The sequence below is a fragment of the Tachypleus tridentatus genome, chromosome 9, assembly GCF_004210375.1.
Source record: "Tachypleus tridentatus isolate NWPU-2018 chromosome 9, ASM421037v1, whole genome shotgun sequence".
Classification (NCBI taxonomy): domain Eukaryota; kingdom Metazoa; phylum Arthropoda; class Merostomata; order Xiphosura; family Limulidae; genus Tachypleus; species Tachypleus tridentatus.
In genome coordinates this window covers 4,004,993-4,021,017 of record NC_134833.1, presented here as the reverse complement: position 1 = coordinate 4,021,017, position 16,025 = coordinate 4,004,993, and the positions used below count along the sequence as shown (strand labels likewise).

General features: G+C 29.7%; 1 protein-coding gene across 3 annotated transcripts in view; it reads right to left on the bottom strand.

Moving 5' to 3' along the window:
* The window catches only part of LOC143224681 (tight junction protein ZO-3-like), an 89,788-nt gene that overhangs the window by 22,714 nt on the left and 51,049 nt on the right, over positions 1-16,025 (bottom strand). For all 3 annotated transcript variants that reach the window (XM_076452840.1, XM_076452841.1, XM_076452842.1), the window contains 9 exons: positions 12,757-12,890; positions 11,685-11,732; positions 9,999-10,094; positions 9,576-9,664; positions 7,344-7,554; positions 6,744-6,841; positions 6,175-6,393; positions 5,192-5,267; positions 4,427-4,525 (listed from right to left, as the gene is read on the bottom strand). In XM_076452840.1, coding sequence (XP_076308955.1) covers positions 4,427-4,525; positions 5,192-5,267; positions 6,175-6,393; positions 6,744-6,841; positions 7,344-7,554; positions 9,576-9,664; positions 9,999-10,094; positions 11,685-11,732; positions 12,757-12,890 — 1,070 coding nt within the window. The remainder of the gene's footprint in view (positions 1-4,426; positions 4,526-5,191; positions 5,268-6,174; positions 6,394-6,743; positions 6,842-7,343; positions 7,555-9,575; positions 9,665-9,998; positions 10,095-11,684; positions 11,733-12,756; positions 12,891-16,025) is intronic.

The window sequence follows — 16,025 nt, the reverse complement described above, 5'->3', positions numbered from 1 at the left end:
CTGTTCATGTAAGAAAACAATAGGATGAGGGCTAGTTGGTCTTAATTTTGGTCTATTGACCAGAAGGTAGGCCAGCCAACAGCACTACCAATCACAATAGCTTTATTTGATTCTCTGAATTAAATAAGGGTATGGACTATCATTTATATAATTCTTCCATAGCAAAAATAATTTTCAATCTAGAATCTACAACTGAGCATGAAAACCACTAGATGACTAAATAACTTGGTATAAAAACTGAAAAAAAGTTAATAATGAAACCTTACAACTTGTCACTAAAATGTATCCACAGGTAGAGTATATTTATTCTATGTCATACATCAAATACATGTTTATTATTAATGTTACATATTATATCTACAATATGATGTTTCTAATCCACAGGTAGAATATATTTATTCTTGTCGTACATCAAATAAATTTTTATTATTAATGTTACACATTATATTTACAATATAATGTTTCTGATCGACAAGCAGAGTATATTTATTCTATGTTGTATGTTTATTATTAGTGTTACATATCATATCTACAATATAATGCTTCTGATCCACAGGTAGAATATATTTATTCTTGTTGTACATCAAATACATATATTATTAATATTACATATTATACCTACAATATGATATTTCTAATCCACAGGTAGAGAATATTTATTCTATTTCATACATCAAATACATGTTTATTATTAATGTTACATATTATATCTACAATGGTTCTGATCCACAGGCACAGTATATTTATTCTTGTTGTATGTTTATCATTTGTGTTACATATTATATCTACAATATCATGTTTCTGGACATTTCATTCAATAATTAATATTTTGTAACGTTTTAATGCTGTATTTGTGTACATGAGTTCACAACCAATCAAAGCACAGACTTTCTACTGTCCTGTTGTGTAAACCTGTCACAAATATTTGTTGAAGTGTGGTCCAGATAGCCTTACATTGTCCCTAGTTCTGTATTATTACCAGAATAACTGAGAGAGAGAGATATTATGTTTTATTATAAAATTAACCATAAAATTACATAGTTTTATTGAGCTGTCCCTGTTTATGCATTTTCTGATATTGATACAAAGGATATTTGAATACTAGGCCTATTTTTTTATTATGTGGATGAAATGTAGTTAGTGTTTTGTGATGTTCCTGCAGTAGAATATTTCATAAATTTCACAAAATATTAAAGGGACAAAAAGGAGCTTATTAGTCCATCAAAAATGCTCCTTACAGCTCCCAACTATAACCACCAGTTAATACTCATGTACTCATTCAATCTTTTCTTGAATTCAACTAAATTTTCTGTCTCCACCACATTTGAAGGCAGCTCATTCCAACAGCCAACCACCCTGTTTGTAAACTGAAACTGTCTAAACTACAAACAACTCCTGTGCTGCCAAAATGTGAATTAATGACCCCTTCTATTATTTTCACTGCTAAACACAAAAAAGGTTAGATGGATCTATATTATCAATACCATTTTTAAACTTGAACATCTCAATCAAATCCCCTCTGACCTTTGTCCTCTCCAGAGAAAACTAGTTTAAATATTATAGTCTCTTCTCAAAGGACACATATTATTCTGGTTGCTATTTTCTGAACCTTCTCAAACAATTCAATGTCCTTCTTGAGGAAGAAGGCCCCAAACTGTACTCAGTACTCAAAAATGAGGCCTTACAAGTGACCTATACAGCAAAACAATAATATCCCTTATCTTGTATTTAATGTTTCTATAGATGCTACCCAAACTCCTTTTAGCCCTATTGCAAGCTACAATAAACTATTTAGATGACTTAAACTATTTTTTTTTATCACAACACCAAGATCTTTTTCTTCAACTGCATTATATGATTTATTCCATTTAAACTGTAAAAATAATCTGAATTGTGAAATCCTACATGCATCACCTTATATTTCTAATAGTTAAACATCATCTGCTATGCATTGGTAAAATGTATCAAATGATCTAAAACTCCATGTAAGTGAGCAGCCACCACAAAAAATTTTAATGTCATCTCCAAACTTCAAAATTTTGTAAGTCATACCAGTGTCAGTATCATTAATATAAATCATAAACAGCAAACAACACAGCACAACACTTATAACTATGTTTTAGTCGTAACCATCTCAACATATTACTACTATATGCTATCTACTCTCCAGCCAATTTTACATCTATCTTAATAACATTTTCTTTATACCCAAAGATTTGTTTTTTACAAGTCTTTTGGGAGACACTTTATTCAATGGTTCTTAAAATCAAAGAAAACCAAATCCACAGGATTTCCTTCATCATCTCCTGAAGCAACATCTTCAAAGCATGACAGCAGGTTTCTAGAACTTTACCTTAATGAAACCATGTTGACTTGACTCTAACACTATATCAAAATTCTTTAAGTGACTCTGCAATGCATCTCTAATCAAACTCTCCAAAACCTTTCCAACTACTGAAGTTAGACTAGCTGGACTATAATTGTCTGGACAATATTTATCGCCTCCTTTAGATATTGAATTAACATTAGCTAACTTCCAATCTTCTACTACTCTTCCACTACAGTAGTATATGTGCGAAATGGGCCTGTGTTTTATGATGGAGATAAACTGTAGTCACTGAGTAAGTGTTTCTTTATATTGCTACAGTAGTATATGTACAGACTGGGCCTGTGTTTTATTCTGTAGATAAAATGTAGTCACTGAGTAGACGTTTCTTTATATTGCTACAGTAGGATATGTACAGACTGGGCCTGTGTTTTATTCTGTAGATAAAATGTAGTCACTGAGTAGACGTTTCTTTATATTGCTACAGTAGGATATGTACAGACTGGGCCTGTGTTTTATTCTGTAGATAAAATGTAGTCACTGAGTAGACGTTTCTTTATATTGCTACAGTAGTATATGTACAGACTGGGTCTGTGTTTTATTCTGTAGATAAAATGTAGTCACTGAGTAAGTGTTTCTTTATATTGCTACAGTAGTATATGTACAGACTGGGTCTGTGTTTTATTCTGTAGATAAAATGTAGTCACTGAGTAGACGTTTCTTTATATTGCTACAGTAGGATATGTACAGACTGGGCCTGTGTTTTATTCTGTAGATAAACTGTAGTCACTGAGTAAGTGTTTCTTTATATTGCTACAGTAGGATATGTACAGACTGGGCCTGTGTTTTATTCTGTAGATAAAATGTAGTCACTGAGTAGACGTTTCTTTATATTGCTACAGTAGTATATGTACAGACTGGGTCTGTGTTTTATTCTGTAGATAAAATGTAGTCACTGAGTAAGTGTTTCTTTATATTGCTACAGTAGTATATGTACAGACTGGGTCTGTGTTTTATTCTGTAGATAAAATGTAGTCACTGAGTAAGTGTTTCTTTATATTGCTACAGTAAAATATGTACAGACTGGGCCTGTGTTTTATTATGTAGAAAAACTTTGATGTCATTTCTTAGAATTTTTTACTAACCCAAGAAGCCACACTTAAAACAGCTTTGGAAAAATAGTAAATTCCTTTACTAAGAATTATTTAATTGTTTTTTTTCAGTTTGAACACAGTTTTGGTCGAGATTTATAAACTTTTATTTAATATGTTCAAGATTACTATACACATAATGGAAACAATGTCCTCTGATTTTATAAAACTCATGTACTAAACTAAACTTTTATTTAATATGTTGAAAATTACTATACATATGGAAACAATGTCCTCTTGATTTTATAAAACTCGTGTACCAGACTTGTTGAGTTATTTTGTATTCCAAGTCTGACATTCCTGATTATACATCATCTATAAAGTCATTCTAATTATATATTGAAATGCTTAAGCTATTTATTTAAAGTTTTTATTTATATAAAAGGGAATATAAACAGTCATCCTTACGATTTTTAATCAAGTGTGACTGTTGCAAGGGCATATAAAGATGTACAAATTCATAAAAACTATTAAATTAAAAAAGAAAAAATCTAAGGATCTCTTGTTGTTTTTGGTGTTTTTGAATTTCATGCAAAGCTATACAAGGGCTATCTGTGCTAGCCATCCCAAATTTAGCCATGTAAGACTAGAGGGAAGGCAGCTAGCCATCACCACCCACCACCAACTCTTGAATTAATCTTTCACAAATGAATAGTGGGATTGACTCTAACATTATAACACTCCCACAGCTGAAAGGGTGAGCATATTTGGTAGAATGGGAATTCGAACCCTTGACTCTCAGATTGGGAGACAAGTGCCTTAACCACCTGGCCATGCCGGACTAAAAGTCTAAGGAAAAATAGGAAAGACAAAACAAGTTAAATGCAGGATGAAACTGAGTTCCTAACATGTCTTTCACATCAGAGGGCTGATTACATATTAAAATAAATATAATGGTAGTTGATCTTATAAGTTAAATTTCATTGAAGTTTTCTAATTAAATACTTACCTCGAAAATCTTCATTTAATCCTGTTCTATATCCTTCATTAGTACCATAGAAATCTACATTAGTCCTGTGATAAGTCAATTCTTCCGTTTCTTTCTGATCTGCAAGGTTAAACACTTCTTGCTTTAGAAAAGGTTCAGACAGAAGAAAGTATATAATTAAAGGATTTAGTTAATGGACTATATCCATCTAGGGACTTTTTGATGATATTTCAATTTGCTAGCAGCTGAAAATATTGCTCAAAACATTCTAGGCAGTTGTAGTCCATTAACAATCCTTCAAAGTTATATTTTTTTAGCATTAAAATGTGGGTTAAGGAAAGTATGTTTGCAAGGGCTTTACAAATTCTTTGAAGGGTTTAATGGGTAAACTTTTTAGATGAACCTTTCAATTACACACTTTCTAAGCCACTAACATCAAGAAAAAATAAACATAAGGTACAAGACAAATCTTGGAGAGATTGAGTTTTATAGATTTGCGAGGGCAAAATCTTATTTTGATCAGAAACAGAATTATCACTTTAATGAAGATGGTAAATTGGTTATGAGACTTGAAAGTTTGCCTTAGTTTTTGTAACACAAAATAAGATAGCACATTTAGTTGTACAGCAAAATACAAAATAATTAATTGATATATGGTATTTTTTTACTGAATGATCAGTGAATGAAAGAGTAATTCATTTAGAAATAAATTAAATAAAGCATTAGACTTTACACTACAAACTATTCTTAGTACCCCACTCTAACACAATGAAACAGCTTACACACCTGAACTCTGTTTCGTGTTCTGTACCATCTCACCAGTATCTGCATAATTAACTTGTTCTCTTGGCAAAGCTGTAAACTGAATTTGTCAAACAGTATTAAAATAAAATTACTACATTTTTCGAGTATACAAGTCACATCTTTTTACAACCAATCAGCTTCTAACATTAAATCATATACATATATATACACACACATAAATAATTTATGTTATGTACAAATTAATAAAAATATTTGTTTCAATAGAAGTGTGATGACTACTAGAATGATTCGTCTTGCAGGATGTCACAGTGTGATCACAAAATGAATAAATAACTAATCCACTAATGTTCAAGAAACGTGCACAAATAACTAAAAAAACACAGATTTAAGGACTGCATAAAAATATCATTATGAGGTTTGAGACTTTCAAATAAACATTGTTTTATTATATACACTTAATATGCTTTGCCTAAATAAAAACTTATCTTCATACTTAAAATGCAACAGAGATGAAATTCTTAATAAAATTGTAAGCTTAGTACTGGCAAACTAAAAACGTACATAAATCCAAATTCATAATCTAATAAACAAAAGAAATACAGAATTTAAGTTTGAAATATTCATCATATTTGTGTAATTCTGAACCAGTTGACAAATATTACATCAATTAGTTTGTTTTTCTGTCACATGATGCTTTAATTATCTTTCATTTCTAAACAGAAAGAAACTCATAAAGTTATTCTGTGTTTTGGATTGAACTATAAAAGTGTCTTTTCTATTAAATTATATCCCATTAAATGATATTTGTAAGATGATAAAAATGAAATAGAACAAATTTAAGGCCACATTTGATAAGAAAAAAAAAAGTTAAAAATATACAGTATTGCATGGCATTCCATTCAAATACTACAAATCTTTAAAAGTACAGGTTTTTAAATCACTTCAAGAAGGTTTTATTTTATACGTTCTGTCAGTTAGCTTGAAACAAATAATAAATGTCCTACTTGTTTTTGCTGTAAAGAACGATATGTAGGATTGTTCTCAACATCCTCTGTGCTAGGATTATTAAAAGGTTTCACTGATCTTAAGCCTGTATCAGTGGATAATGTAGTCACCACTCCTTCACGACAATAGTCCATTGTTAAATCAAGGTCACTCTCAGGTGATGAAGCATAGTTTAGCAGTGATGGAAGAAGAAAGTCATCTGATATGTTGCTTTCAGGCTATTATAAATATTTTTTATACAAGTTCATAAATTTCTATGTGAAATATTCAGTAAAATGCCCCTCGAAACTAGTTTATTCATTACTCATTGCTAAAATAAATGTATAACTTTTTACAAATAAATGTATAAACCAGGATCATTGATAATTTGTTCTTGATAAAATACTAAAGTGTAAAAGTCTACACAAGAAGAATATTATTTTGAAGATACCAACAGAAACAGTTTACTAAATGAATTAGTCATACTAATCAAGGAAAGAAAGTTTTCATATGATACCCCTTCTTATATTTCACTAGCACAACTAAATTATTGAGCTGAGTTTATTCTGTATTGTTTTAAATATTGCACCTTTGAGTCTCCAACCCAGATGAATTCCTGCTGCTGTTTCTTTATGGTTTCAAGCAATTCCTTAAACCAACTGTCTGCACTTGTAACGGTGATAGTTTCTACAAACATAAGATGGACAAACACTGTTATCACAAATTTTTTAAACATTCATGTAAATAATAGCAGTAATCTACATGAAAATTCACTCATATAAAACAAAGTTCAAAAGATGTTTCTTTCACTAGACAACAATGTAAAACATACTTAAAATAATTTATTTATTTTACTAACTGATACTGTAAATCATATTGTTAAGACAATTCCTTTCTTTTAAGAATATCATGAAATAAAGGATTAAACCACTTTACTGACCAATAATACCAACCAATCTGCAAGGCATACTTATATCACTCAAGTGTACAGTTGATGATTCTATAAAACTATCTGATCAAATATGTAATGATGATAATAATTTAAAGAACATATGAATCTATACAATAATATTCTGTACTATAATAAACTTATATTCTTTGCAATAAATATAAGCCTGAAAACTTTTATTTAGTGACTATCAAAGTTTATTTTGTAACAGTTTTGCTCAATCTAATGAGAGCTGTTCACCTGTAAACAAATGTGACCATGTCTTTTCCAGTTGCACAGCATTTTCATGCAGCTTTTTGTAATTCTTGTGGTTGGACTTTGCAAGCTTTATTCGTAGATCTTTCACCATTAGTTTACTTTCAATTTTCAGAAATATCACAATAGGGTAGAAATGAGCATAATTTAGTCGATCCACAGAAATTGGAGAAATGTCCAGAATAGCATGCTTTCCCTTAAAAATACATATCTAATTAGTAAATTTGTCTAGAGTGGTATGTTCTTCTTTATAAAACAAACAAAAATTATCCTGTAGTTAGTGGTTTTTAACTGAATACAAAATGTAGTTCAACAAATGAAATAACTGTCATAATTTTACCCAAGGTTTTTTTTTTAATTTTCGTATAAACCTACACAAAGGTTATTTGTGCTAGCCATCCCTTATTTAGCAGTGTAAGACCAGATGGAAGGCAGCTAGTCATCACAACTCACTACTAACTCTTAGGCTACTCTTTTATCAATGAATAGTGGAATTGACCATTATAGTGCCCCCATGTCTGAAAGGGTGAGCATGTTTGGTGTGATGGAGATTTGAATCTGCAACCCTCAGATTACGAGTTGAGCACCTTAACTGCTCAGCCATGCTGGGCTTTACATGAGTTTATAAGAATACTTGGAACTGTTCCTCAGTTCTTGTGTCAAGCTTAAATTACATTAAGTACATTAGAATTAGTAGTAAAAACAATGTTTTTTTGCAAATGAAAGGCAACATCTTTTTTAAATATTTCAGCCAATTAGTTTTGGTTTTGGTAACAAAGTTATCATCATAACAGCTTTATTTGTATGAGAATCATTAATCATATTCTACATTAAGTTTAGCACTAACAGACCTGATCTCAGGTTATTAATAGTGTGCCCTATCGGCCTGAAAGTCTTCTGACAAATTCAAGGATCTGCTGGATTATAGTGAGAAATAGCTGTTCTCGTTGGTTGTGTCACAGCATTTTGCATCAAATGCTTTCTGATGCACACATCATTGGTAACAGGTGACATAAACCAACACCAATGCCAGGGGTTTTCCTCTACTCACATATGACCTCATCAGGTTTGAGGATGAAACAATAACGTTGACATATCTCTTTCTATTGCCATAACAAATCCTCAGTGTAAGAAAGCACATCTTCAGTTCTTATCACATTCTTGGATTGAGTGGTTCATTCTTTGACCATGAATTTTAAACATTACAGTATTAGGGAATCGAAGAGAAAAAAAGAAGCATGTTAAAAACAACTCTACAATCACAAAAATACTTTGATCGCTGCATGATAATGTTTTTTAAAAGTTAGTTCATAGTATTTAGGTACATTGAAACTCATTAGGTAGTTATAAGTACCTGGCAAACACAAGTTTCAGAAACATTTTGCAGTGAGTTATATTAAGCATGAATGAAAAAGGTAGAAAAATGATATAAGTGAACAAAATCTCTATTCATCAGCAGTGTTTCTATGATAAAAATGTGTGTAGTTTTTATTCATTTGAAATGAAATTGGCTGCTGGGGCTAGAAAGAAGGTTTTCAAAAATGTCCACACAGAGCTGAAACTATGTAAAGAATAATGCATATCTATAATGTACAAGATCAGACAAAAGAAGAACATAATACTAAACTTTAAAGACAGTCATAGTGGAATTTTTCACAGTCTATAGATAATCATACAAAAAAACCTGAAATGAATATCAGTTTAAACAACAGAAGAGCACAGCTGAAGGAAAGTGCTCTTCACAGATGAACACAAGCAAAAATAGTTTGTTTAACAGAATAGAGGAAATCATGGTAAACATACAGTGAATCATGATGGGGGATTAGCACAAGCATGGTCTACATGTTAATAATGATGGAAAGTTACACAAAACTATTGGCTCCCTGACTGGTGATAGACATAAATAACAAATGAACATCATCAAGGCCATGAAAGACACAATGTATAAATTATAATAACAAGTAATGTAAATTTTACAATATGGAGGGAATAGGGCTAAATGACTACTGTCACTACAAAAAGTACAATATGAGTGTTTTTATATATCTGTTGATTTTCAGTGAGAAAGTAAACTATGACAAAAAACATTTTTGTACCAGTTGTGATCTAATTTTTACAAACATACATGGTTGTTATTATTGGTTTATTTTAATCTATGTATATCTTAGTTTTGTCTGTTTTTTGTGTTAAATATAATTGGTTTAAATATTACTTTACCTTATCCATGATATCCTTGATTGCACTTATACGAACAATTCCTGTTGATCTATCATTTTTTAGCTTTTCTTCCATTACACTATCAAGTTCTGTAAGAAACCAGACAAGTTTTTATAAATAGTCCATTTCACTGGTAAGTTATCACATTTATGTAAACAAATTTTCAAAGAAGAGATAAATATGTGTAAGGGTTTAACTTATAAAACGAATATTACAAAATGCATTCTAAATACATGTGAGTGAGCAGTCAAAAATCCAATATTTTTATAGCATGTAATGTATTAAACTTATATACTTCTATAAAATAGAAAAAAAAATTAAATTTATATCACTAAACAGTGCACTGCACAAACATGAAATCCAGTAACCTTCTGTTTTATAAACTGTAAGATATCTATATACTGACAACTGCCAACATCTTACGTGGAAATCCATATTTATTGTGGTGATCCTTAAAGAGCATATTTCGAGCTACATCAGCAAGTGGTCCAAACAACACAACAGGACGAGTGAAACCAGCTGAAATGTAAAAGGATCAGTTTCTCAAGCAATTTTATAAAAAACTGGAAAGAAAACATCACATCTTGTCTATTATATCAAACATCTCAAGGAACTTATACTTTTTCTAAGTCAGAAAATGAGCAAATTATAAATATTTCTATCTACAGGAGTTAAAGGGAAAAAACAATAAAACTTGCAGTTCTTGTTTCAAGACAATATGGAAATCAAAAGGCCTGAACACATTTTAAAAAATCAAGTTAACTGCAGGCGTTTTTTCTTTTCCACATTCATCTCACTATCCATTAGGATCAAAACAAGAGGTTTATGAAAATATTATTGTGAGCTGATATTTTGTCTCCATAAGTAGCTGCCCATAAAACACTTTCACTCAATACCAGAATTTGTTAATTGGACTTGTTTCCAACAGTTCACTGGCTTTTATCATTTACACCATAACATTTAAACTATTATACTGAACGAATAACATTTAACAATTTTGTTGTTGTTTGGCCCAACTGATGAGTTCTGGTATTGAATGAAAAGCATCTTGGACAGCTACTTGTTTAGATTTTGTGTAAAGCTACACAGTAGGCTATCTGTGCTCTAGACACCATGATGAGACAATCCCCAAATTTTAGTGTCAAAAGTCCATAAACATGTCACTGATCCATTGAATACTGAAGAAATTGAGAGAAACAAAAGATAAATCTTAAAACTATTTTTGATTGTGAGTCACAAAGACTATATAAGTTGTGAGGAAAGTGGTAAAACAAACCTGCAGTTAACTTGACTTTTATGACAATAAACTTGTAGCATGTTTGAAAAAATGGATAAAATATTATAGTTGTTAGTACACCATAAGTCTTTAATGTGCCTGTTTGTGTGTATTGTTGTGTAGCAAAGCCACATTGGGCTATCTGCTATATCAACTGTATAAAATCAAACCCCAGATTTTAGTATTCCAAGTCCATAGACTTACCCCCATCCCATTAGAGAACTACAAAGTAATTCATGGACTACATTTTATTTTGGTAGTAAACACTGATATGTATTCTAAGCTCAATTTTTCCTTTTTAAAGTTTCCATGATAAATACATAAAAAATGCTTGAAATCATTTACATAATGAAACAAAAGTGTATTATGTTTGTACATTATTGAAAGATATATGTAGAAATGTATATTCAATTTGGTTATTAAAAAAACAGAAATTTTCATATTAACAGTTAATTAATTATTAGGTTTGTTTTTTGAATTTTGTACAAAGCTACATAAGGGCTATCTGCACTAGCCATTCCAAATTTAGCAGTGTAAGACTAGAGGGAAGGCAGCTAATCATTACCACCCACTGCCAACTATTGGGCTGCTCTTTTAGTAACAAACAGTGGGATAGGCCGTCACATTATAATGCCCCCATGGCTGGAAGGACGAGCATATTTGGTGTAATGGGGATTTAAAAATTATTAGGTAATACTAGTTGCTGGTACCATCACTAAATAAACAGAACTATTTCTGTGAGATATACCTAAGATAATATACCAGTTTATGTTATATGATTTCTTACACTACATATTGTCTTTAACGAAGTATAAAACAAAATTCAAACTAACGGTGTTTTAGAGTAACCCTTTCATATGCTGGAAACCTGGTAGAGCCATCTGTTGGAAGAAATAAAACATCTAAACATACAGTAATAATTACTGATTACAAATGAATAGTAAAGCTTTGTTAAGGTAGCTACAACATTATTATGTCATAAATGTTGATTACAAATACACATTAAAGACCATTTGTTAAACTACAGTAAAAGATACTGTAGGAAGTAATAATTGTAATTTTAAATATTTTTTTGTTAGTAGGAGCATATGTAGAAAGTTTGTTTGTTACTGTACATTATTAGTATATTCATACTTTAAATTCTTTATATTGCTATTATATAGTGTAACATTATTATTTTCTCTTATTTGTTGCCACCTTTTACTGTTATTTTTATTGATTACTTTATTCTTATAGAAATTAAATAACTATTTTTATAACTATTATCACATTTAAGTCTTTTATGCATTGTACACACCTCTTTTGTAGAAACTAAACCTGACATCAACAACTCTAGGTTATGACCACCTAGTTCTCAGGATTCACTTGTATCGAACATCTGGTATACTTAAGTTGACATCTGTGCCTATATATTTCATAACACTTATTAAACCTTTATAATGAGCTATTTCAAAGCACTTGGCTTTTGAGTCTCATTTGAAAACCATTACCCTTGGAAGTAACTTTCTTACAGAAATTTGGTGTTTCTCTAAAAGCTTAAGTACAAGGTGAAACAGGAAATACCAGCCAGTAATAGATAAACAATAAATATTGCAATTGGAACCTCAGTGTATTCAAAACTTGGTTATAAATACAATCTTCCTAAGTCCATTGAAATACTGTATTGAAAAACAAGAAAACCTTTTCAACAGAAGGAAGTAAATCTATGTATGGATGATCCAAATTTCAACCTTACTATCTTGTTTACATTGTTTTAGAGAGATTGATATTCACAAATTTATCTTATTTTTTGAAAAGTTTTTCTTCACTTATTTTTTTACCTCATACTTTATTGATAAAGGTTCTTTATATAACAATTCGACTTTGTTCACCTCTAAAGTATTGTTTAATAAGATACAAACTTACCAAACATGATTTCTTCCCAGTAGTCATTATTTAATGATTTGGAGCATCTAGTGCTTCTTCTTTTAAAGAAACTACCCCGGCTTTCTGATGGAGAGTCTTTTATTGACTGGTTTTTCTCAGCTAACTCCTCTGCTCTGGTGGATTTACATCAAAGAAAGATTTGAGAAAAACAAACTGAAAGTATTATAGACATAATAAATAAGATCCACAATAACAGTAACAGTGTTACACAACAAAAGAAATTATTCAAACCAACTAGTTTCTGTAAGTTTTAATGAACACCTAATTTGAAGTTTATACATGTTCTTATACAAAAGCTACATTAGTAAGTAATGCATCACTTTCTCTAAAGCAGAGAAAAAAAAGACTTTTTTTATAAAACCATGCAAAGAAAAACATAATTTTACTTGTTTCTTTATATGAAAAATTATTACCTTTTGTTTACATTCTTAAGTTATATGTATGTGAACAATTACTCGCTTTTCGTTTACATTCTTAACTTACATATATGTGAACAATTACTCGCTTTTTGTTTACGTTCGTAACTCACATGTATGTGAACGATTACTAGCTTTTTCTTTACATTCTTAAGTTACATGTATGTGAACGATTACTAGCTTTATGTTTACATTCTTAACTTCATGTATGTAAACGATTACTAGCTTTATGTTTACATTCTTAACTTCATGTATGTGAACGATTACTAGCTTTCTGTTTACATTCCTAAGTTACATGTATGTGAACGATTACTGGCTTTTTGTTTACATTCTTAAGTTACATGTATGTGAAAGATTACTAGCTTTATGTTTACATTCTTAACTTCATGTATGTGAACAATTACTAGCTTTTTGTTTACATTCTTAAGTTACATGTATGTGAACGATTACTAGCTTTTTGTTTACATTCTTAAGTTACATGTATGTGAAAGATTACTAGCTTTATGTTTACATTCTTAACTTCATGTATGTGAACGATTACTAGCTTTTTGTTTACATTCTTAAGTTACATGTATGTGAAAGATTACTAGCTTTATGTTTACATTCTTAACTTCATGTATGTGAACGATTACTAGCTTTCTGTTTACATTCTTAACTTACATGTATGTGAACGATTACTGGCTTTATGTTTACATTCTTAAGTTACACGTATGTGAAAGATTACTAGCTTTATGTTTACATTCTTAAGTTACATGATGGAAAGTTATTGACTTTACTAAACATTTTATTTTGATTTATTTAACTTGATCAATTTAATTCTCTGAATCTTCCTTCTAATGTAACTCATTATGAGCTCATCTGTGAAAGGTAAAATTGGTAATACTTCAAGAAGATAATAAGTGGTATAAATACACAATAATTTGTGAAAGAACAATAATAAGTTAATATTCTTATAATGTTACTTATCTGAAACAACGTCAGGAAATACTTTAGAGAAAACTAATACCATGCATGGCAAAAACATACGAAATATTGATAAATTAGTGAAATTATTTTCACTACTTATGTTTTCATCTTGGGGATTATTATTTATACTACAATGATAATTATAAGCATTATATTAGTTTGATCTACTTTTAGTACCATACAGTAATAATTATAGAATTTTACTCTAAGCTAATTCTCTTCATGGTTAAAATAATCTTCTGTATGAAGTAGACTGTTATATTTTAACCCTTTTTTATAGATCTTTTCTGTATTTGTTCATTAAATATATCAACATTACATTGTAATAATCCAGAATTGTTTCATTTGGGTTTGAAAACCTAATATTTCATTTGGTAGGGTATTATTTTGAGAATGCAAGTGTTTAAAGTTTGAAGACCCATTTAAGACTTTCATATGTTTCCAACCAATGCAAAATAAACCCATTTTACACCATTATTCAGAGACCACTGCAGAACTCAGCATTTAACCATTAATAAGTTGACTTTACTGTATAAGGGAGAATCTCAGTATGGTTATGACACACATGAAAACATTGCTTACTTTACCTGCTGTCTCATTATGATAGACATTAGCTATAATTCCTAATCTTCCTATACTGTCACATAAAACTATATTACATGTGTGCTTTGTTTTATAATATAAAATTATTATTATGTTAACACTAATTGTAAACCCATAACAATCAAATCCTTGTTAATAATAATAAATTATTGAAATTCTGAACATCATATTGTTAACATAACAGAACAAGAACTAAAAATGTGTCAAATAAGAGTACACTTACAACAGTCAAACAGAAATGAAGGTAATTTGATTAATAATATGTAATGATGTTTCAAAGACAGTACACCTGATTCCATTATCTTGTTTCATTGATTTGTAGTATCTGTCTTACAACTTTCACAAAAATTGGCTATCTTAAGAATCCTTTTCCATATACAACTTTTATTGAAACAGTAAATTAATTACTAACCAATAGAAACATGAAAACCATGTTTGGAAAGGTTATTTAATGTACTGACACAAATTTATTCTTTAGAAAGGTAAAAAAAATTTACAAATAAATGTAAAAGAACATTTACTAACAATTAGCATAGATTAAAATATTTTCTGATGAAAAGTATAGTAATAGTGCAGAAGAAAACCCAACATTCAAAATGGAAAAATAAGATAAATCAACAAAATTAGCAACTATCATGTAAAAAAACAAGATAAATCAACAAAATTAGCAACTATCATGTAAAAAAACAAGATAAATCAACAAAATTTGCAACTATCATGTAAAAAAACAAGATAAATCAACAAAATTAGCAACTATCATGTAAAAAACAAGACAAAGAAATGAAATTAACAACTATCATGTAAAAAACAAGACAAAGAAATGAAATTAACAACTATCATGTAAAAAAGAAGACAAAGAAATAAAATTAACAACTATCATGTAAAAACAAGACAAAGAAATAAAATTAACAACTATCATGAAAAAAAAACAAGACAAAGAAATGAAATTAACAACTATCATGTAAAAAAGAAGATAAATCTACGAAATTAGCAACTATCATGTAAAAAAGAAGACAAAGAAATGGAATTAACAGCTATCATGTAAAAACAAGACAAAGAAATGACATTAGCAACTATCATGTAAAAAACAAGACAAAGAAATCAAATTAACAACTATCATGTAAAAAACAAAATAAAAGAAATTAACAACTATCATGAAGACAAAGAAATGAAATTAACAACTATCATGTAAAAAACAAGACAAAGAAATCAAATTAACAACTATCATGTAAAAAACAAAATAAATACGAAATTAACAACTAT